The 25,711-nt window shown below is 35.7% G+C and overlaps 1 protein-coding gene across 2 annotated transcripts in view; it reads left to right on the top strand.

Moving 5' to 3' along the window:
* Positions 1–25,057, top strand: part of LOC120527497 (cytochrome P450 4V2-like) — a 63,857-nt gene extending 38,800 nt beyond the window's left edge. For both annotated transcript variants that reach the window (XM_039750962.1, XM_039750964.1), the window contains 3 exons: positions 5,472–5,606; positions 13,439–13,618; positions 22,631–25,057. In XM_039750962.1, the coding sequence (XP_039606896.1) occupies positions 5,472–5,606; positions 13,439–13,618; positions 22,631–22,794 (479 nt within the window). In that variant the 3' untranslated portion in view covers positions 22,795–25,057. The remainder of the gene's footprint in view (positions 1–5,471; positions 5,607–13,438; positions 13,619–22,630) is intronic.
* Positions 25,058–25,711: the final 654 nt, after the last annotated feature.

Below are 25,711 nucleotides of genomic sequence, written 5' to 3'. Positions count from 1 at the left end.
GTAATGCGGGATACAAGTTTAATGAGAGGACGCAGGATATAAATGAGAGTTTTGATCACTTTGTAACTAAGTTAAAATTGCAGGTGAAGGGCTGTGCTTATGCAAATTCCGAGAGACTGTGTTTGTTTGGGATTGACAGTTAAGGCGGGTGGGGGAGTTATGTCATCAACTCCCCTCCCATTCACCTCATTTCGCTCTGAGCTGAGCTCCACGGCTAACGCCATCTTCCGTAGCAACTTCGTCACCCTGCCACCAAATACTCACAGAAAAATCCACAAGTTAATACACACCCTGTCTCTAGAGTTTCTCCACACTTAATGTATTCCTCGCGTCCCCTTTATACCCTATAAACTCCCATTTCAATTCAGATGCCTCCAATTTCCAGTAAGGCTCTGCTGCGCGATGACAAGTAATTAGTCTCAGGGACAGACCCTACAAAACGATGCCATTGATTTCAGGCAAGATTGCTTTTCTCCTGGACAACTATACTTGCATTCTCAAAAGTGACCTCCGCGCAGCTTCGTCATATTACAACCGGAGTGCAGCCAGAAACTTTTAAGTGCCGGGTCTTACTTAACATTAAATTAAGCCGTGGACATCGCAACATCACACAAGAGAGGTCCGGGTGTCCCCTGTCGTCTTCCCCCTGGCACTTCCTGGTGTGGCGGAAGTGCCGGGCTCCCGGGATAATCAGGCACTGGGGCGCCGCCTGGCGGTGGCCACGGGTCCCTACAGGGCTGGGCTTCCAAGCCCTGTACCCGAGGCCCCCAACATAACCAGGACGGACGCCCCCTTGCGGTCTGGAGGAGGCACAAGCCCTCCTCTCGTGACCACTATATATATATATATATATATATATATATATATATATATATATATACATGCAGTAATCCTCCTCGATCTCGGGGTTGCTCCAGAACCCCCGATAGACTAAAATCCAAGTAGAAACCATATGTTTGTGTAGTTATTTTTATATATTTTAAGCCCTTATAAACTCTCCCACACTGTTAACATTATTAGAGCCCTCTAGACATGAAATAACACCCTTTAGTCAAAAGTTTAAACTGTCCTCCATGACAAGACAGAGATGACAGTTCTTTCTCACAATTAAAAGAATGCAAATAGATCTTCTCTTCAGGAGCAGAGAATTTCAGAGGGAGAGAGAGAGCCGCAAAGAAAAGCAAACAATCAAAAATCAATACTTGTGCTTTTAAATATGCGAGCACCGCAATAAAGCGCATTTTTTTAGAGGAGCGTCAGTATCTTTTAAGCAAACGGCCTCTGTGCAAACAGCCCTCCATCAGGCAGAGAATGTCAGAGAGGGTGAGAGAGAGGCAGAGACAAGCAAACAATCAAGCTCAGCGGGATGCATATCTTATAGCATTGAGGAGTTTTAGTTAATATGTAATACATGCTCTGATTGGGTAGCTTCTAAGCCATCCGCCAATAGCGTCCCTTGTATGAAATCAACAGGGCAAACAAGCTGAGGAAGCGTGTAGCATAAATTAAAAGACCCATTGTCTGCAGAAATCCACGAACCAGCTTAAAAATCTGTGATATATATTTAGATGTGCTTACATTTAAAATCCCGATAGAGTGAAACGCGAAAGTCGAGCGATATAGCGAGGATTACTGTATATATATATATATATATATATATATATATATAGAGATATATATATATATATATATATATATATATATATATATATATATATATATATATATATATATATATAGAGATATATATATATAGATATATATAGATATAGATATATACACACCCCGATCTACATACTGTCAAATAAACGAACCACACACCCTAGTGCAACATGAAAGGCTTTGCCTTTAGCGCTGATGTCTGAAGTTCGATTCGCGAGAGTGGGTGCAGTGAGTGTGTACTGCCTGAGTTGGATTTAGTGTTTAAATTTCTATGGTGAAGAAAAAATTATGCAATGATGATTAAATTTAACTTTCATTCCTACTAAACATATTTCTGTCGACCAAATAAAAATTACTTATATTTAAAATTTAAATAGAACTTGAACAAATACGATAGTTTATAATACCCACGCAGCACTAAGTGCACATAAGATTAGGAGTCATCCGTTTTAACAAGCAGCGTATTGCACTAATACGAAATAGCCTGCCCATTTAATTATTTAGGAATGGATAGATAAATTAAGATTTTGTACAAATAATGTTTTTAATTTTTCTTCCTCAATGGATTCTGGCACCCCCAGCAACAGCTGCTCGCACCCCAAAGGAGATTATTTGATTATATATATAGAGAGAGAGAGAGAGTGAGAGAGAGATAGAGATATATATATATATATATATATATATATATATATATATATATATATATATATATATATATATATATATATATATATATATATATATATATATATATATATATATATATGCCAGCAACACTCATGACAATGACAAAACAATTACATTGTCAATCATGTTACGTTATTATTAAAATGTTTCCTTTTTTTTCATTACTTCTTTAACTTACTACTTCTCCGCTGCAAAGCGCGAGTATTTTGCTATATATATATGTATATGTATATATGTGTATATATATATATATATATATATATATATATATATATATATATATATATATATATATATATATATATATATAATATAAATATGACAGCAACACTCATATCAGTGACAAAACAATTACATTAACAATCATCTTGCGTTATTTTAAAAATCTTTTTCATAACTTCTTTAACACACTACTTCTCCGCTGCGAAGCGCGGGTATTTGGCTAGTACGTAATATATAAATCAGTGTACACTACACCCTCTACAATTCAAGGCACCTCACACCCAGATAAACACACTTGAGTTCCAAGAATCTTCTTTGCGACTTGAACTACAGTACGTTGATGGGGGAGGGGATAGCAGGCTGTTTGTACTGGATGATACATTTGCAACACAGAAAATGCTATTGGAGAGGTGCAATTTAATGTGGCCGGGATTATGAGTTTTTTCGTAAGCTTCAAGAATTCTAGTTTTAAATACAGAGGTACTAGATACTTACTTTGGTTTTAGTGCCACACAAAAATAACATATTTAGCACTTGTGAGATATGACATTGAATTGATCTTCTTACAGAAACATGAAATGAAAAAATAGAGCATAATTTTTATCTTCACAACTTTTCTCTGTTGCACCAGGACTGCCATAAACCTCCCCACCACCTTCCACTCACACCCCTGCACCTATGTCAGTATGCATAAATCAAGAAAATGAACACCAGTGATACATGTTGACATGTGGCATATTGTTGTGAACCATGTAATATGAAATGTTGAACCTTTAAATGAAAATTTAATTTCATAACATTTTTAAAGGTAGTATATAAATATGGTAATGGATGTGTATACAATGTGTATATAGTAGGTACACACTTAACTTACTTGTATTTTAACACCCACAATCAGTCAGGGAGGAGCAACACCAGTACACGTTTCAGGAGTTTGAAACTGATGAGCTTTTACTGATTGCTTCCCAGCTAAACTCTCAGTGTTCTAGCCATGGGAGACACCTCAACATTTTTACTCGCAATCGAACTTGTTTTGTTAGGGTCCGAAGCATGCCACTCTTTGACTTTCATTTCCCTTTAAAAAATGAATTTTGTTGTATTTTTCTGTTTATTAATTGTCTGTGTATTGTGTAGTGTTTTATAGGTGGCACTGTAGAATTATTTAGTTTCTGGGTTGTTTTGTTAAAGGGAACCACTTATTTGTCAGACAAGATTGGTGTCTACTTTTTTGGAGTTAAGTTTAACGTTTTTTAAAGATTTTTGTCCCATTCCTAAATTTTATACCTCAAACATCAAGAGGCATTTGGCAATTGAAGAATTATCAGTTTTCTAGTGCTTGCTTGTCTGCTCTTTGTAGATATTGCTTTTTAATCATCTGAACATGTTCTGCTGTGTGGAATGTATTGGTTCACACACAAGTGTAACCATGTCCTAATGAGAATCATCAGCTCATTACACAGGTGTTTTAATGAGTTAGGATATAAATTGACCAAAACAAATCTACAGTCATAGTGACAGAGCTGCAGATATGCTGCTGGTCAGTGATGCTGAAGCAGGAGGTGAGTCTTCATAAAGAACCTCTTAATTTATTGATCAATCCATATATATCCATGGTAATCTATTAATTCAGCTACATTTCCATCCTTGCTTATGGTTACAAGCTTTAGAACACAATATAATGAAATTCCATGAAAATGTTTGCTGCCTGACAGTCCAGCGGATGTGGGGCATCTGTTAGTGAAGAAAGATTCACAGATCTTGACTTGGATGATGATGCTGTAATCTTTGCGGAGTCAATGGAGGCTCTGATCAGGGCGCTTGAGAGACTGAGTGAGGATTCTGAGTGTCTGGGCTTGCGAGTGTCCTGGATAAAACCCAAGATCCAGGCCTTTAATGACCTCTTGGGCACAGCCATCAGCAGTGTGTCTGTTTGCGGTGAGAGTATTGACCTTGTTGAGAGGTTTGCTTACCTTGGCAGTGACATTCATGTCTCTGGTGACTCTTCCTGTGAAGTCAGTAGACGGATGGGGGGGGTCATGAGGTCGCTGGAAAGCAGTGTGTGGCACTCCCAATATCTATGCAAAAGGACGAAGGTCCAAATCTTTATAGAGTCCTGGTGCTTCCTGTCTTGCTATATGGTTATGAGACATTGACGTTATCCAGTAACCTGAGACGAAGACTTGACTTCTTTTGGTTCTGTGTCTCTCCGGAAAATCCTTAAGTACCGTTGGTTTGACTTCATGGCGAATGAGCGGTTGCTCATGGAGTCCCAAATGAGGCACATTACCTGCATTGTGAGGGAGCATCAGTTACAGCACTATGGCCATGTGGCGCATTTTCCCAGAGGGTGATCCGGCTCATAAGATCCTCATTGTTGGGGACCCAAGTGGCTGGACCAGGCCAAGGGGTCACACACATAACACCTGGGTGTGGCAGATGGAGGGTCATTTCCGGAGGGTAGGACTGGACTGCGTGTCTGCCTGGGGAGTTGCCAACCGGAATCCCGAGTTGTTTTGCCGTGTAGTGGGTGCGGCAACACACTGTACCAGTGCATGCTCCCCAACTTGACTTGACTGACGGTTATCTTCAAGTAGATGAGCTGTGGACATCTAATAGAAGTACATAATGATTGGGGGTGTGTTTTGAACAGAGCTAGGGAATGCCAGAGGGATTATAGTGTATAATTTGGTTGTTTTTTGAGGTTTTGAGAATATCACAGCATAAACTACAGACTTTAATTAGGAAAAGTAAAATCTGGATTGGTTTGCTTACCCCTTTACCACTGCAATGCATATTAAGATAACATCACAAAAATGAAATTAAATGTAAATTCACTTCTATTGTTAGTTTTGTCATAACAGATAATTAAGTAATAATGAACATTTCTGTTTTTCTTTAAGGTAATTCTAGCCGTCACGTTTCCATGGATGATCTGAAAAAGTTGAAATACCTGGAATGTGTCATTAAGGAATCCCTCCGCTTGTACCCTTCTGTTCCTATGTTTGCACGTACTATTTGTGAAGACTGTAACATTGGTTGGTACTGATTTCTTGATCTAAACACTATTTGCATATATCTGTAACTAATTAAGCTGTTGCAACATAATGAAAAACAACTAATAAGGAAGAAAAAATGAAATGCACAAATGAATTCTGTAGCATTTAAAACTACTTTTATTAAAAGCACAAATTACTATAAAATATAGTAAATGGGGCTTTAGCTTACATTTATTAAGTCTGTAAGTACATTTTTTAGTTTACATTTGCTTCTTGCTTATAGCAAAAGAATACTGCTGTATTTTAATAGCTTTAGCAAACTCCAATGGATTTGCAATCATCTCCTTTAAGAACAATCTCATGTCAATATCAATTTAGATCTTCTAAGCAAGACAAACAAAAAAAAACTAAGCATATCTGTTTTAGTAGGCACTGCAATAAAGTCAAAATGTTCCTCTTTTTTTGATATGGAACATATAGCAAAAAGATTTGTGTCATCTTTGACAATTAGGGAAGGTGCTTTACTTTGATCCTAGAGAGTTACTATATCTGTTTGAGTCCTTCTGCAGGTAGAATGATACCAGGCAAGTGGCTGTGACAAACCTCTACTATTCTGAGGGAAGTTGCCTATATTACTTTGGTATGGTCATTTACAGTATGTACAAACATAAGAAACATAAAGTGAAAATAAGGACACATTTAATAGTTATTTACATACAGTTATTTAGTATTAATAAATGATGTCTTTAACAAAATGTGTCTTGTGTTCAAATCCAGCAAGCTATTTCCCATCCTTTAAAACAATAAAAAAAAAAAAAAGTATAGTTCTTAGTTATTGTCTCCTGGAGCAGTGATGAAAGGATTTTGAGCTGCATGTAGCAATATATGTACTACTAGACAAAACATGGGGTGCTAATATTTAAGTATAGCTTTCCTAATGATGCTCTGCTTTTCTCATTTAATTTGTAGTTCATCATTTAACGAATTATAGCCTCAGGTGAACATATTCATTTTTCCAGTATGTTGATATTTTGGTCCATTTACTTTAGCCTACTTTGATTTTTAATATTTACAGTATCATTTTGGTAACACTTTAGTTTAGGTACTGCACTTATTTACTTTTATTTAACAAGACCTTAACAAAGACTTCTTTTGGTCTTCGTAACATTTATAAAACATCAGTAGAAAGGTCATTCATCTCTGTGCAATGTCTCATATTGACATGATGGTAAAATTGTTACAGTTTTTCTCAGTTGCTAAAACACAATTTCTAAAACCTTGCTCCATTTTCTGAAACCATTAAATGCAAAATCTTATCTTCAAGCACTATTTACAAAATCTCTGACTCCTCTTACAAAATGAAACTTTCGCCTAAAAACAGTTTTACCTGTGTTCAAAATCAAGCACTGCTCTCAAATCAAAAACAAACTGATCAAATTTATATACACTATCAAGCAGTCAGTAAACAATACAACAAAAAACAGAAAACACATTGTTCAAAACATATAGTTCTCAGGGAGAAGCAAATTTTAATCTTAATGTTTTGGGCCATACAATTTGTTCATTGTACAGTAAACAGCATACAATGCACTGTACTACAGTATACAATACCAAAAGGGACAAAAATCAAAGGAGTAAACGTGATCAATTTGCTTCTTCTCGTCTTTGGGCTGGGTTAGGCCAGAGCACTTCATCAACATCACAAGCAATATTGTCCCTCCAGAGGCAACGGGGGAAGAAGCCTCTTGTAGCTAAATCCATGGCTTGCAGAAGACATACTCTGGTGTAGGGTTGTCTATTATACACTTTCCATCTCCAAGAGGAGAAAAACTCCTCAATCGGATTCAGGAAAGGCAAGTATGGAGGGAGGTACAAGTTCATAAACTGCTCATTGATGTTAAACCATTCCCTTACTGGAGCAGCTCGGTGGAAACTGACATTGTCCCACACTATCACATAGGTGGGAATGGGATTCTCATTTAGCTCTTGACCCTGATGGTATTGAACCTGCAGCTCAAATAAAATCTCTCTTAGATTGGCAATAAATCTTAGAAGGTGCTGGGTGTTATATGGCCCAAGTGTAACATGGTGATGTAGAACACCATGGTTGCTAATAGCAACACAGATTGTGACATTCCCACCTCGTTGACCAGGAACTTTAACAATGGCCCGCCGTCCAATGATGTTTCAGCCTCTCTGTCTCCTCTTTGTTAGATTGAAGCCTGCTTCATCTACAAAGATGAAGTCATGGGGTCTGTCCAAGGATTCCAAGTCAAATATTGTCTGTGTAGAAATACAATATACTGCATTTAGAATTTTGTAAGTCATACAGAGACAGTGCTATACTGTAGAGTACAATTAAGCCTACTGTATGCACTTCTGTTTCACATACATTGTATGTACTGAAGAGTAATGTCATTCACATAGTATGTGTTAGTACTGTAGAAAATCTGGATTACAGTAAATGTTTCTGAATGTACACTTACTTGCACATACTGAGCTCACAGTTCTTTCACCCTTGGTGAGTTGCGCTCAAAGGGTACTTTGTATACTTGTTTCATTCGCATCCTGTTACGATGGAGGACACGGTCAATTGTGGAAATGCTCACACTGTTGATTCCCTGGAAGTGTGTGTTTTCTTGTATCACTCGTTCCTGGATTTCTCGGAGTCGTAATACATTGAAGGACCATGCCCACTATAACGGCCTCTTGTTCTTGAGTGAATAAAGCCGTCCTTCCACCTGCATGTGGCAGCCTCGCAATTCTACAAAAGTAGATGTGCAGTTACAACAAATATTCATGCAGTACTATACATACAGTGATGAACTTTACAAATGTCTATTGAAACAGTTGCATATAGTGTAGTACAGTAAATTTGCAATTACAAAAATAGAGTAGTATACTGTACCTGTTCTCTTCTCTGAACGTCCTGGACACAGAAAATCGGCTCAAATTGGGTTGCACTCTTAGTCCTGCTTCCCTCATTGTCAGTCCATGGACAAGAACATGGTCTATGACTGTTGCTCAAATTTCATCAGATATTTCCACTCTTTGTCTTCCTCCTCCTCTTCTTCCTCTTCCTCACCCTCTTCCTTGTCGTCCTTCTCCTCCTCCTCCTCCTCCTCCTCGCCCACCTCGCATATGCACTCGTCCTCTCACATTGTTTCTTCTATCCATGCTCAGACTTTCTCCTTTCTACCTTCAACAATCTGTTTGCTCTCTGAACTGGCTTATATTGGTCGTGTCACATCATTTGAAACAGGTGACATCAATTTTGAGTGGTTGTGTTCAATCAATGACATGTTTTCTCTAATTGTATTTGAGCGTTGCTACTTGTGTTTACCAGTATGGATGACGTGTGCATTAGAGTGTAGAATGTGTTTTGAGAATGAGAATGTGTTTAGAGTTTTGCTGAAAAGTCTAAGTAAGATCTGCATATTGTGTTTTACCATGTGAAATGGTTTAAGGTATTGACAACAGACTGCACAATTAGCTAAATGAGGTCAGGCAACTGAGAACTTTTCTTCAGCTAATGGGTTTTAGTGTTTTAGCAATTGAGAAAAACTGTAATATGAAGCATTCAAAAGTCTTATACTAAATATGGAATATCGAGAAAATCAAAGATAAATATTCAGACCATTCTAAAGTAAAGTTTTGTTAGTAGGTCACATTGCAGAGACGAATAAACACTTTCATGATGCTTTGTAAATGTTAAGAAGATCCAAAGAATTGTTTAAGGTCTTTTTACACAATAGTAAATGAGTATTAGGTGCATTTTTGTAGTACCTAAAGTGTTACTATTATTTTTATTTAGTTTTGCGTTATACTTTGTGAATGAAAAATATACATTTACTGTATATTTTGAATGTTTTTTTTTTTTTTTATGAAAATGTCATAGAGAGAAGAGACAATGCCATTAAAACTGTGCGTGTCTCTTTTAGACTAACTCACCATTCCAAGAAAGATGATGCAATGCTTCTCAGGGTGATGGGGGAGAACTAGGTAGTACCGGACAGATTAGATCTTTGCTTTGTAAACTGCCAAATAAACGCTTTGCTTTGGTATCATTTTTCTTATTTGTAAGTAACTATTAGTAGATTGGCTCTGCTGTGCCATACTGGATTATATCAGATAGTAGTGCATTTCAAGCAGAGAAATCATTGTAAGTGGAGGTGTATAGATACAAATTTTTTCTCAAATTAAGAAATTTTCTTCCTTGGATATAATGTGTAAACAAAGTAAATATTTAAATATTTTCATGGATGTTGTACTTTATGTACTTCTGAATTTTGGGTCCAGTGAATTATGACTTCATTTTGCAAAAGTACTATTTTCTTTCACACAACCCAGAAATGTGTTTGTTAGGTCACTGGCCCAATAAATGAAAATGTCTGTGTGTGTGAGTGAACCATTTCATAGAATGACACTCCATCCATAGATACCAGCATCTCATGACCTTGAGCTAGGTATTAAAGTCTCTTTTTATCACATTTTAGTCATTTTACTGGTGGACATTTGATTGGCCTCATAGACCCAAGGGGTGGGAACAAATTTAGCCTCTGCCAATTTATTTTTAGAAGCAAAAAGCTGATTGTTTTTTGCAGCCATGTGAGCTGCATGTCCCTGTGAAGCTGACTACATCATTCTGCCTCATGTTTTTGTTTGAAAGCAGCATCAGTGTCGGGTAAATGTGGAACTGTTAAAACATTCACTTTATTTACTTAAACTTTATTTTGGAATAAACATGACACATAGACAACTTACCTCATCATCATTGTAAACAAAACACAAATAGAGAAACAACATAGTTTGAAATTGAATTATGATGTTTTCTCATCAGGGCAATGCATTTTTTCTTTTTTAATTAGTTATCAACTTGTTGCTCTCATTTTCTTATGCTAAAAGTTAAAACAGTTTTTCTCCGCTGACTGACTGGTTATGTCTTCTCCATCTCAATACTTTTACAGAGCATGTAATTTTATGTCCAAAGTTACAGTAAAGTTGGATGTATTTAGTAATTACTGTAGGATTTTATTTCAGTTTTTGGTTAAAAAGACAAGTGGAATTTTACCACTTTATAAGGTTAACTCTTTCTGAATGAGCCAGTTGGTGACATGTAGGCCACACCCTTATTATAATTATTTTTATTATAAATTGTGTCACTATTTCAACACACTTTTCTGTGAGAATTGAAGCATGTAATCAGTATATTTTAATGACTAACTCACTTAATTCTATTGTATAGTCCTTATCCCCTGACAATAGAATTGATTTTATAGATCCACGTGTTTAATTATGGCTTTATTAACTATAGGTCAGTTGTAAGTATTGGCTCTTTTCAGTTTTCATGTGAAAATAGTAAATCTGCCTTTTACAAAGACATTAAAGATTTTTCTACATGCCTTGTCTAAGACAGGGGATCTCTGTTGATATCACTGGAAGCATGTTTATTGTCAGCTATATTTAAATAATGATTGTCTTAATTTATACAGATGACCTGGCTTGCTCTGGCATGTAATAGAACTTATTCAAAAAAGCATGCTTTTATTCAAAATAATTCTGATTCATAAGCTGTAATGATGTTCCCCTAGAAATTTTAATATTAAAAGAATGTGGACCTGAGATATAAAGTCAATAGTGTAACGAGACTTATTCCATTTAAGCACTTCTCTTACAGTCCCTTTAATGTCTGAATGTTTCTGGATATGGACAACTAGCAGTTCAAAGGCATTAACAAATCACAATAATCAGAGTTTCTATTATTAATACAGACAGAGGCTCGTCGACTAGCATAAAATAAAGTAATACATGTAAAAATGTTGGGATCAAACCCAATTTTTCACAATACAGTAAAACAGATAACCAAATTCAACTCTATTAAGGGCATTTTCTGCACCCTGAAATTGTAAGACCTCTCAAGACTGAAATTGTGTTAAGTGAACCAAAACACTGTTGCTTTAGTTAAAATTGTCATGGATAAAATTTCTTCAAAGAAAAAAAATAAACAAGCAGAGTTTTCAGAAAGGCAGTTAAAATAGACTTTATTGCACAGCATAGTAAACCATTGCAGAGTACATAAAGCCTGTGTCAGTTTTAATAAAGTGAGCATCATGCTTTGGGCGAGCTTCATATTTATTATAATTCATATCTCAAAATATACCTCCCTTCACAGAGTTACCCATCTTCAGCTTTACAGGGTTTCTCATGATAATAACCTTGCTCAGTACCTTTTCTCGTAATAATCATCTGGTTTTGCAGACTTTCTCATAAGAATACCCTTGCCCTGTACAGTAGACTTCCCCATAACAATCTTCTTACCAGTAGATCTTCTCATAACAATTTTCCTTCCCAGTCCAGTTCCTCATAAGAACCTCTTTGGCTCGAAGGATGTATTTGCCACCTAGAGGTGAGCATCAACCAAATACTCCTCCCTGCATTCTCACATTCTTAATCCTGGGCTGTTACAGATTGATGGTCATTAAGTTGGAATCAGGAGAACCCACATGTGAAATCTGGATTGCTCAATTAATGATTCAATTTATGATTACTTGTTGCTCTAGCATCCCTTAATACTAACATCATAGGAAGCTGTGTCAGTGAGCAACAGTGGACAGCTTCACTGATAAGGGGTAAGCTGCAGACAGCCTTGAGCAAGCAAGCATGGTGTTTCCTAGCTGCTTGAAAGAAAGGAAAAATACATGCCTTTACAGTTAATTCTTACATAGCTTAAAAGCTAACTAGATTAATACATTCTGCAGTAACTTGATTTATTATTATAATGATTCATTAAGAAACATTGACATACTGTATAGACTTAAATGCTATCTAAAATATATGTATGCATGCTGATGTGAAAGTCTGCAAGCACAAGCAGCTGCACTGTTAGGTAGTGGTGCATAGTCACACACTGTCTAACTTGCCAGGACAGGGGCTGAGCTGCTGGGCATGGAAGTAGACCCCTAATATCTAAACATTATTCACAATTGAAATTAGTCTATATGATGTAGATTGTGGAAAGACTTAACTTTTCTTTGGAATGCGAGTAATTAATGCTTGGCATAATGTTTTGGTAACATTTTATTTTCTTTAGCTGCATTATCGTTCAGCATTGTTCACAGTAATGCTGCTAAGTTGAAGCCTCAGAAGGTTACTGAGTCTCTATATGAGAAAAGTATCAAGTTTTGGTATTTGTATTTTATCAAAGATGTCCTTGGCTTGAGCCTCACCTTCTTTACACTGTACAAAATAAAATAACAAACATTTTCCTTAAATTTCTTAAATATCTTATTTCTTGGTGGTCCCTCATTTCTAATTATGTTACAAACTTACTGTTTATGCATTTGTTCTGATACAATCTTATTGACTTTTTCTCCATCTTCATAATGATGCTGATATGACTTAATGGCATTATGCCATTACTGTGAATTATTGTACAATGGTAATACTTATACTATTGTCAATTTTATATGTGGTATTGAGTAGAACTGAATAATTAAAAAAACTATATTTCTTGTGTTGTTTTAAAATGTCAAAATGTGGTTGGATTATTAAAAGGTATCAAAAGACACACTTGTAACCCTAGCTTTAGTGAGATCCTATTGACTAAGTTTGACTAACAAAGTTTACTGTTTTTTCCAGTGCTGCTGCCGTGATCTTGGACTGTTTAACCCTGAATTAGATAAGGCATTTTCAGGGAGTGGTTAGGCAGATTTGTAATTAATCTTATATTTTATCAGATTAAAATATAAAACTATTCCCTTACTTATAATATATCTTTAATTATAATAAATTGTGGTCATTACCTTTGTAAAGCCTATACATAATATTTACTCACTGCATAATTAATATTTTGTTTTCTGCATTTTTTTCAGCTGGTCATGAAATCCCAAAAGGAGTCAATGCAATTATAATTCCTTATTCTCTACATCGTGATCCAAAATGGTTCCCAGACCCTGAAAAGTTTAATCCAGAGCGCTTTCTTCCAGAAAATTCTTCACATAGACACCCTTTTGCATTTGTCCCTTTTTCTGCAGGCTTAAGAAACTGCATAGGTATGTAAAATCACCAGTGATGCATTTTCTAGGGTTTTTATTGATATACTTTCAGCTTCAGTTTAGTGGATTGCTACCTGTAAATACACTAGAGCAGGGGTTAACAAAGGCAGTCCTGGAGGGCTGCAGTGGCTGTAGGTTTTTGTTCCAACCCAGTTGCTCAATTAGAAACCAATCTTTGTAAATAGCAGAGCTTAATAATTTTGTGGCTTGTTAGTGTTTTTATTCTGTCTCATCAAGTCATTCTTATGTCATAGATTTTTCCTTTCCAAACATATCATCCAAATAATTTGAAGCCTAAAATGGATGAGTAATTCTCAGTCCTTCACTTTTTTCTCTTCAGTTTCCTTCCAAATATTTTATTAAACTTGATTGTTCATGATGAATAAACACAGGTGTAAATAGAAACCAGTTAGTTGGAGAATTGCTGGTTCCATTTTCGTTTGCATCTTAGTGCTTATAAGGTGCAATTAAAAATAGTGAATGCAACTGTTTAAGAGTAAAGGAAGCGGTTAATGCTGAGAAATCAACAAGCAAAACAACTGCAATGAATGAGAAAAATATGTTTCTTGAGCAATAAGAACTTCATTAGCAATAATTGACTTTTCATTAAGAAATATGTTTGCTTGGAACAAAAACCTGCAACGACTGCCTCCTTCCAGGACCAATGTTGCTTACCCCTGCAATCTTTAGCAATAAAATTGTACTTATTTATTTGGCTCATATCTTTATCCAAGGCCACTTAACTAATTATATTTCAAATGTTTAAAGTTTCTTTTGTTTTTCCAATTGGAACACAGACAGGTGAGGTGACATGCTCATGGTCAAACAGCATCAGTACTAGGATTTGAACGTATAATCACAGGGTTTCAATTCCAAAGCCTTAACCACCACACTACACTTCCTGCGGTATTACCTTCACTTAAAAAGGGAACCAAGAAGAAAAAATATTGTTGTTCTAGATTCATCCATCCATCCATTATCCAACCCGCTATATCCTAACTACAGGGTCACGGGGGGTCTGCTGGAGCCAATCCCAGCCAACACAGGGCGCAAGGCAGGAAACAAACCCCGGGCTGGGCGCCAGCCCACAGCAGGTTCTTATAGATATTATTGTAAATGTTGTTACTAAGTATAGTGATAGTAGGCAGAAGAGTAATAGTAAAGTATCGAAAAGTTATATTAATAAAAGTAAATGGCAGAAAAAGTTAATAAAAACAATTGAAATAATCTAGAGGATATTTTTATACCATATACAATGCATATACCTTAAAATAATTCTTAAACATTTACAATAGGTTACACTGTTACAGCCTCAGCTGTTTCTTACATTTTCTTAATGACAGAGTAGGTAGGTGTTTATTGGCCAATCATTTTATTCACAGCTCATTCAGATTTAAAAATGTTTGTAAGGAGTGTTTTTGAAATCCTCTCAATGCTCTTGTGTAAATTATAGGTGAGAACAGAACCTTCAATAACAACTTTGTTTAGCTGGATATATTAACCTTTAGTGAATGCCTGACAAACAGCATGAGTTGACATCATATGTGGACAGCTGCAGATGTCAGGAGGGCTGTTAGCACACCAAAGTTTTTTATGTCCACATTGACTGTGTATGTGCTAACTCTACAATAACTGCTTACTATGAAATGATAGCCATATGCTTTGCATTTACATAAAAGTGCCTATCAAGCTGCATACTCCTCGTTGTGAAGCTGGTCGAAGAGTGAACACTGACTTCCAGGTGAAAGAAGACTTAAATACCACAGGAACCAAGCTGGGACACGTGTTAGGGCTGAAACACCAGAAGAGATGAAAGGGCTTTTCTGGAGAATTCTCCTCCAATCTAAGGGACCAATACGAGCACTTGTTAGCACTGGTGTTAACCTAATCCTTTCCTGTAGTTTCCCTTTTTCCAAAGCCTGTACAACGTTCCCCACTCTTATGTGCCTGACATTGCTTACGGAGTGTATTACTGACTGTTACTGCTGTCTCTAAAATTCTCATTGCAAAGTACTGTAGGAAAAGGAACTGGCACATTTTTTATCCTTCCTTCCTTCTGATAGTCAGTGCAGATATTTAAAAGCCTTGTAGACTTAACAATTGTTTTTTATTTTACCACAATTATGAGGCACTTTTAATTTATATATTTGAATATACAGTCATTAAATGTCTGCAGAACATTATAATGTTGTTACTGTTGGTAATCGTTTATGTTTTTGTATATTTGAAGTAGCTTACACATAACAGATGCATTGTATTAATGTGCATGTAACAATAAACTTAAAATTACTGGTGTTGTAGCAGTAAAAAACAAAAGTAATAATGAAAGTAGCTGATATAAATGTTGTTAAAATGTAATTGTGTAAAGCCCCAGGAATAGTGAGGGGGCATTCAAAGAAAATGTTTCACTTTTGTTAAGTGATGACATTTGGTTAAATCATGTTTTCCAGCATTACCACATTTAGAGGGTGTTTTTTGTGTAATTTAAACAAAAAACAGAAAAATAACGAAAACCAAGCACTCAATGTGCAGCTTTAAACAGATGGTATTCCTCCTATCGGAATGATCAGAAGCAAGAATTTAGGCTTGCATCAGAACAAAAGCCAGCCCCACCTCAAAATGAGATGCCACTCTCTTTGGTCGCTCTGATTTTATATTGTGCAGAACAGAAGGGGCTGGTTTTCTTTCGGTTCTGTGCCATCAAGGGGCGGTTTCTCAAGGCTGTGAGAGAAGATGGATACAAGTCTGTTAGCGGAACCCCCTTCTCTCGTCCTGAGATGGTACTACTTACTTTGGGTAAGTCTGGAAGGTGACCCTCTGGCACGCATTAGCAATCAAAGATACAATATCCCGTTACCACTATCAGACTGTCATGCAGTATTTGTGCTTTGACAACAAAGACAACCGTGCAGAACATGTGAAAACCGACAGGTTTGCTCCAGTTTTGGACATCCTGGCAACATTTTGTTGAGAGCTGTGTTTTGAGTTACAACCCTATGATAAAGACTTTCCGAGTCTGTGGTTGTATAAAATTCCCTGCTTTATGCTTAACCTAGGCAAGACATGCCCCACGAGACTATTGCACATGCACAGCATTTTTTCCTGAATTGTAACATGCTGCTCAGTCTCTGCCTGCTTGTTTGTGTTTTTCAAGTTATAGTTTGCTGCTACCTTTTGTAACTGTGTGTTGTGCGTTACTGAAAAAGTAAGTTGTTTTCTTTTTGGCAGTGTTCAATGTAGCTTAATATCTTAGCTAATATTGCAACTTATGTTAATGTTCAGTGCAAATATACAAAAGCGCTATTATGGCTATGTTTGTCTTTTCGAAACAACATATTGTTTGTGCATTGTTGACCTTTAAGGAGAGATATGCTGTACTTTACTTCGCTCTAAGTCGTTAAAATATTTTGATTTTTGCAGTATTAAACAAAGTTTTTTTTTTTTTTGTGTAAATGAATGCTGTCTTATGCTGTACCTTTATTCTGGTTAATAGTGCTACCTGCTGGTTTGATTAAACAATATGTAAAGTAGAGGAATTGATGTTTAACATTGCTCTTCCTGAATACTATGTAATAATGTTCTAGTTTGACATTTAACACTAGAATTACCAAAGCTTACAAAAAAATCTTGTAAATTCGGCCCACCTTAAATCCGCTCGCATCTCTCAGTCTTTTGTCTTGCAAATGTGTCGATAACCCCAAGCAGCCTGCTATACCATCCCCCCCACCGCCGTTGAAAGTGCAAAAGCCTCTCCCAGCTCAAGACTTTTTTTATCAGGGAGTCAGGTATCAAGAGTTGTATAGGCTAAAAAAAATATATTGTTATTTGGAACACATGCATTTCATGTGTGTTCCGTGTTTACAAAGATCTATGTAAGTGTAGGATGACAGGAAATGTGAGAAATGTTGAACACATACCAAAAAGACAAACTTTTTTCATGTTTTAGTACTAACGACAAAATTTTGACATGAAGTGTATAATGTGTGAAGACTGAAGTCCAAATATCAAATAAGCACTTTCACAAAAGGTACAAATATAACAGAACAAGTGCACTTTTGTTCAAGACTATAACCAAAGAAAAAGAAATGGGTTAGTCTGGCTTTTTGTCGCGGCTTCTATGGTAGTACAGAGGAAAGAACTGCTGCCTCCTATTCAATAGGTCGCCGGTTTTAAGTTTTTTTTTTTAAGCTTCTCTTATTGTTATTGTTATACAATAAAAACATACATTTGACTTGAATGTGTAACAGTCAGTGTAAATGTATGGAACATGACCGTGTCAATTAAACACAGGAAGCTCTGCAGTTTACTTGTGACTTTACGCTGTAGGAAGATAAGTAAATAAATCAAGGTAAATAACATTCGATCTGGCTGCAGCCGCCAGAGTATAAGGCGAGTTCATGCATGAGTAAAACACGTGACGAAAGAAATCTCACAGTCCAAAAGTTCGTTTTAAAATATTTAGTGCAAATTGAAAGCAAATAATCCATACAAGAATAAAGAAAAAAGTTGTTAGATGTGGAATAAAAGGCAAAAAAAAAGGAAAAATGTATCTTCTCTAAACTTGGCTTTTCTTGAAAACTTTAGTTGTTTTTATAACTTAAAGATTCTTAACTTCTTCTTCTGTACGCTTTAAACATACGGCGCAGCACTTTCAATTAAACGCTTTGTCTTACATGTTGCTTGACACACAAAACACACACACAAGGTACGCAATGCTAAAAAGGCACGAAAGGCACGGTTAAAAACTTTATTTATAGGCAGTGTGGATTATTTGATAGGCAGTGTGGATTATTTGCTTTCAATTTTCACTAAATATTTTAAAACAAACTTTTGGACTGTGAGATTTCTTTCAGCACGCATTTTATCCATGCTTGAATTCACCTTATACTCCAGCTGCTAAACTAAAGTTTAAAACCATGTGCCCTCTACACCTTACACATGGCAAGGCTGATAACTAATGGAGAATAATGTTTAGTCAGAGCAGTTAGAAATAGCTAGAATGTACCAATTCAATTCTACTTATGGGGGCTATACGAACCTCCCATAAATTATGCACTATCATTTAGCAAAACATTTATGATTCTTATGTAACTAGGAAATGTCTCTTACACTGGTTTTTATATAAGTAACATATAAATGTTTCTTATGTAAAGACCATCACAAAACAAAAATTAGAAACAGGACTTTGCATGATATGTTGGCGAGCTCTGTAAGCCGAGCTGCTTCATTGGAGGACAGGTGTGGGGCAGACTGACTGACAGGATGATGCCGACCCTTTGCTGCATCCAAACGGTGCCATCTTTCGCGTTTACACCTGGTGCAGCTGCGTTGTTCTTATATGTGAGTGGACGTTCCTTGTGGTGGGGTGGCTTCTGTTCTCTTTCTCCAGTGTAGAACCCTTGTCCTCATCCGAGTTAACCTCTGCTATAGCACGTCTTTATTTTAAAACTAACAGTGTCAGATCGGGGCGAGCGTGAATGCGACTGAGAGAATGAAACTGAATAAAAAAAAAACACTAACCTTTACAAGTTCCATACATTTACACCGGCTGTTACAGACTAAAATCAAATGTATGTTTGTATTGTATAATAGTAACAGTAAGAGCAGCTCACTACTCAAAATTTATTTGGAGACGTGGGAATGCTCAAACTGGCAGCCTTTTGAATTGGAGGCAGCAGTTCTTACCCCTGTTCTACCAAAGAAGCCACGACAAAAAGCAACGCTAGCCCGATTTCTTTTTCTTCGGTTATAGTCTTGAATAAAAGCACACTTGTTAAGTTATATTTTTACCTTTTGTGAAAGTGCTTATTTGATATTTGGACTTCAGTCTTCACACATTATATACTTCATGGCAAAATTTGTTAGTATTGAAACATGGAAAAAGTTTGTCTTTTAGGTATGTGTTCAACATTTCTTGCATTTCCTGTCATCCTACACTTACATAGATCTTTGCTGACACGGAACACACATGAAATGCATGTGTTCCAAATAATTATATATTTTTTAGCCTATACAGCTCTAGGTACCTGACTCCCTGATAAACCACACTTGAGTTGGGAGAGATTTTTGCACTTTGAGTGGTGGTGGGAGGGAAGATATAGCAGGCTGCTTGCTGCTTGGGGTTATTGACACATTTACATGACAAAAGGTGACTGAGAGGTGCAAACAGATTTAAGGTGGGCCGGATTTATGATATTTTTCATAGGTTTTGGTAATTCTAGTGTTAATCAGTTATGTTTATGTATGTATTCTATTTGTATTAGTGTACTTATTATATTCATTTATTTCTGTTTAGCTACCACATGTACACTTACATATGCACATCTATTAAAGTGGTGTAGCTGCGGTTCTTTCTAGCCGAAGCAAGTGTACAATCAGCACAGTAACATACAACTGTCCTTCACAGTGGTCATATAGCTTATGGAGCCGTTTCTGGACAAAGACAGAACCATAACAACAAGCAGCTTCTTCACAGCGCTTTTCCTCTCTAATAGACTGCTGCATCGCAACACAACTCTGCTTGACACCAAAAGTAAAATGGGACTTTCACCTGCAGCTATAGTCACTTTAGTGCGCGAGCAATTCGCCACACTACTGTTTAGATCTGGCAGTGCCATGCTGACAGTGTATGCTCCGAAAAAGTTTGTCTGCATTTTCAGTAACATGCATCATAACGTGGAGTACAGGCTAAATTAAAAAAAAAATGGCATAGTGTTTTCAAATAGTGACGTTTTCATGTATGAATGTGTGTGTGCATGCACGAATGAGGCAAAGACAGATTTGGTCTCATTCAAGTGTTTACTGGAATATAAAATAAACACTTTCACAAAAGAATAACAACACAAATGTGCTTTTATTCAAGAATAAAACTGAATAACAAAAAATTCAAGTGATAACAAGATGCCAAGAAGACATGATTCACCAGCATTTATGTGCCTGCTTATATTGCTTCAGCGATATCTTTTACAAGTAGCAAAACTTTACACCGACTGTTACAGACTGAAATCAAACACTTCTTCTTTTTGGGCACATAATTTGTCAGCACGGCACTGCAAGAACTAAATACTAGCATGGCAAATTGCTTGCGTACTGAAGTGACTTTAGCTGCAGGAGGAAGTCCCACTTTACTTATGGTGCCAAGCAGCATTGCATTGCAGTGCAGCAGTCTATAAGCCAGCAAAAGCACTATGAAGAAGCTATCTGTTGTTACAGTTCTGTCTTTGTCCAGAAACGTCTCCATAAGCTATATGACCACTGTGAGGGACAGTTGTATGTTACTGTGCTGATCTAAATCTAGGGTTGTAACTCAAAACACAGTTCTCAACAAAACGTTGCCAGAGGTCTGAGATCGCAGCAAACCTGTCATTTTACATGTTCCACACATATGTCTTTGTTTTCAAAGCGCAAATGGCACATGATCGTCTGATAGCGGTCACGAGACATTGTGTCTTTGATTGCCGGTACAACATATAGTTCTGAGCAGGCATCAACCATTGCCCTAACTGTGGTCATCACTGCTCTTGTGAAAAGAATGTCATCAACTCAGAGAGGGAGAGGCAAGATCATTGTACCACATGAACGTCACTGACAATATTATAGTAATAATAATAGCAGCGTCACTACTCAAAAATGGAGCTTCCGGTCTTGAACCCGAAACCTTTTAGTTATAAGGCAGTTCTTACCTCTGCACCATCCAAGAATATATATCAATTTTCTGTCAATTGACATTTGAGCTTGGGTTTTTAACTCATTGACAGTAACGTGTAAATTGAATGATATATTTTTTTTACTTAAATATTCCTCCCTCATTCCTGTCCACTGTTAGAAATGATGTCTGTCAGTGTTGGTTATGGGATGTTTTCAATTTATGTTGCCATTAGCAAATAAAAAATGAACTGTCATTGGTATGTTGAAGGCACTTACTGTATATGTATTTATCTTTTTAATTAATGATCCTTTTTAACATTAATTAACTACTTTAGCTGATTTTAAACAGAATGAAGGAAAATAGTGTTTAAATTTAGTATTGTGTGTGTGTGTATAGGCATATGTTTGGATTTGTGTGTGTGTGTGTGTGTGTGTAGGTATAGGCAGCAAGGAACACAATATAGGCAACATGGATTTTAGACTAAAAGGAGTAATATGAATTTATATGCTTCTGCATTTTTTTAAACTATTTATATCTATCAAATGGGAAACCTTGTAAAGAGTCCTGCTAATAAATTGAAAGTTTGTAATTATAATTGTTATTTTGTAAGTCGGCTGCATAACACTTTTTCAATAATTGTTAAATGATGTTATTCATTCCACTGTTGTCAGTATAATATTTTCCTTAAGTAATAGTTTAAATGTCTCATGACTAACAGATATTAAAATGGGGTGATGTGTACCAGCTGATTACTATTCTCACAATTGGAGTAATTCAACTAATTAAAAACATTTATGAATTTTAAGAGAGGAATCAGATTGATACTCACTCTCCAATCTATATCTTTTCCGCAATATTTTTTAGGTCTTCAACCTAATATATTATTTTTAAATGCCAGTTGAGCAAAACAAACTCTATCTGTTGGACTGTATAACATGAAAATATGATGGAAGAACTGACATAGAAATTAGAAATGGTGCTGGATGAATATAGCAAGAAGCTGTTATGTTGTCCTTTTTATTTCTTACAGTAGTTTACATAACAATGTGTCATTAATACCAATTAACTTGCCAAGAAAACATTTAATATCTGAATTTAAAAGTTACTGAATGCAAAGCAAAGCCTTCCCTCTGTTACTGTAAGTAGCTGGATAGGCCAGTGAATGATCAATTTACAATCCCAATCACATGAAATAAAATATTTGTATTGGTTCTTGATGTCAAAGGTAAAAGCTTAATGGAGCTCTTACAGAGTAATGGGTACTTTACCCATATGCATTATTTAATACACTATCACTTTGTATGTTTATCTGAAAAGAGCGACATCATTTTTTTTAATGTTTGTTTGCTTTTTTGCTACAGGTCAACGCTTTGCAATAATGGAGGAAAAGGTTATTTTATCTACTGTATTGCGTCATTTTGAAGTGGAGTCTAAGCAAAGGCGGGAAGAACTGGACCTTACTGGAGAGCTCATTCTTCGTCCAGAGAATGGAATTTGGATTAAACTCATAAACAGAAAAGTCTGAAAAATATAATAATAATATTCCTTCAATTTAGATCATAGTTTTTTTCATAAATTTTGCAATAGACACAGAATAAATGAATAAGTAGTGTGGTAGAGAGTAGTACTTTAAGGATCTTAAAAATTTGACTCAATGTTATTTTGAAAAATCTTGGAGAATAACATTGGCCAGTTTGTTGGGTTGAATGGTCTGTTCTCATCACAGTTGTTCGAATGTAACAAGCTAAGATCTTGAGTATACCCAATAGGTTGTGCCCATTTTAAGCCAAACCTAAAATCCTGTGATCTCAGCTCCTCCTTAATTAGTGAATTATAAGAGTCCTTAATTGAGAGTTATCTAATAATTAAAGTGAAATTATAATCTTTGTATAAGCAATACAATTTTATAAGTAACTATGTAAACAATGAGAAGTCAAGCAAAATGACAAATTTTATTGGCTAACTGAACCAATTCCAATATGAAAGCTTTCGAGGCAAATGAGGTTCAGTTAACCAATAAAAGGTCATTTTTTGCTTGACTTCTTATTGCATCCCTAATGGCTAACATGGTACAACATTACAAACCTTTAAATTAATCACAGCTTACTGAAAAAATCCAAATGTACAGGATCTATTAGTTCATGCAGCATCAAAAAGAAAAACAATAAAACTGCTTGGTCTATTCCTTTCCTAAAAAAGAAAATAATTTGTAATAAAGCACTTAAAATTCACGATTTTCCAAAGTTTTAGTTGCAGTCCTCTAACTGCATTTATGCAATTCAGTGTAAGACTTTTGGAATGAGTTACATTGGGGAGACGAAGAATTCTTTGAGGGCCCGGTTTATGCAGCATTTACATTTTAGTGATAATCAAACCATGCGCGCAGTTTTATATCAAACCTTTAATAATCAGATTCATCAACTGGTAGTGTTTGGGTTAGAACAGAACATCAAATTGAATAAAACACAATGCTTGTGGAAATAGACTGATTGACTTACTGTATGGTTTTACAGACATTCCACCCTAATGGGCGAAATTAAAAATAGGGTGGTTGTTTTTTAGGTTTTTTTTTCTTTTGCTTTAATTGGGTTTAATTATATTAGATTTTTTAAAATTTGGGTTTGAGTCTTTTTAAATATTTTTTCCCAGATAATTAATTTGAAACGAGAATACTTAATTGTTAAATAGGAAAGCAGTGTGCCAGAGCCTTAGCAGTAATGCTATTTTCCTCCACCCTAATCCCACTATTATTGTATATAAATTAAATACTGCAGAGAAAATCCAGAGAAGAGTTGCTAGTCTGAATCAGGGTCTGAGAAGTCTGAGTTATAAAGAAAGAGTAAGAGAGCTAAACCTCTTGAATTTAACTGAACAGAGATTATTAGATGACATAATTGACATGTTCATAATTATGAATGGAATTAGTATGGTGGATCCCAGTTATTACTTTGAATGTAGTTCTTCAACCAGAACAAAAAAAGAAAACACAGATGGAAATTTTGTTAAGGACAAATTTCCCACAAACATTAGAAAGTTATTCTTCAATATTTTAACCGTGTGATGTTTATGGTTAATGAATCCAGCTTTCTTTTTATATTTGAAAGATCTTTTTATGTCCATTTACATTCTATTGTCTTTGTCTGTGTGTTCTTGTGAAGTATGTTTTCTTTTCTCAAAACCTAAAGTACATGCTGGTTCTGGTATTAATGTGAATTAAACATTATATAAAACATTGATATTGGTGCTTGGAGTCAGACGCAGGATATACTGATCTATTAAAGTAAGAATATAGCAGATTACTTGATTGCATAATTTTTTTAATTATTCTAAATTTGATCTTGCAATATGAAAAGAGTATTGTTGAATATGCTACATGCTACTTTAAAATTTAGTTAATTCTGTACCGCTGCTTAAAAGTTTTGAACTAATTGTATGTTTTAAATTAAATTTCTACTTTGCAAATTTTCAGATTTTTTTGTGTAAGCAATTTGTTAGTGGATTTTTAATATTTTAAAAAATGTGTTATAGTTATTCATTTTTATAAGATTTTGTAATTTTTTACTCTTTAAAACAACTTAACAAGGGTCTTTGTGTGAAAGTTGCTATATAAAATATACAATGATAGGAAAAATGTATTTCAAATGAAATTTTGTCAATAACGTTTAAGAACATTTACTGCAAAATATGGTTAGTCATAAGCATTTTATTGTTTGCTAGTTTTTCTTGTCAAGCTTTTTAATATATTCTTGAAGTGAGACCTAATAAATAAACAAGCAATTTCTATTTAAGTTTTTGTCTGTTTAGTATCTTCAGAATTTTTAAAAATACATTTTTGGGAGTCCTGTGACCTTTGGGAGTCGCATCCCCTTCAGTCACGGATTGACATCTTGTGTAGAGGCTGTGTTTTGGCAATATTTGCCTTTCTTCAGTTTATAATTTTTACTGCTCCCATGTTGCTCAATTTTTTTATACATAAATCTCCCACTTGCCTACTTAAATCGAAAGATTACATCCAGTTTGAGAATGTCTAACATTGAGGTCCCCATTCCCTAGAACAAACCTCTGCATAAAGAACCTTTGTATGTTGACAGCCTCACCTAGTCGACCACAAATTTAAAGTAGTTTGTGGTCAACCAGCTCTCTCTCATGAGCATCTCCCCACAACAGAGCTTCCAGGCTGAACCCAGTACTCTCTGAAATGGCATACAAGACGTCCAAACTGAGAAGAAGATCTCTTCAGAGTTAAAGCTGCTGATGTCAGCCACCATGATAAGTATATTAGTTCACTTTAAAGTCAGGTGTTATAATTAAGTGCTACGTTCACAGAACAGGAAGAGACCAGAAATGTAGTAGCTTGTTGTTGTAGATGAATCTGATTGCAACTCTTTCATAACAAGCTGTGAATTTATCAAGTGAAGTAACAGATCAAAAGCAAAGAGAGT

Source organism: Polypterus senegalus, chromosome 4 (genome assembly GCF_016835505.1).
Source record: "Polypterus senegalus isolate Bchr_013 chromosome 4, ASM1683550v1, whole genome shotgun sequence".
Lineage (NCBI taxonomy): Eukaryota > Metazoa > Chordata > Cladistia > Polypteriformes > Polypteridae > Polypterus > Polypterus senegalus.
Note: the sequence above shows the minus strand (reverse complement) of the source record. Positions and strands in the feature narration are given on the sequence as shown.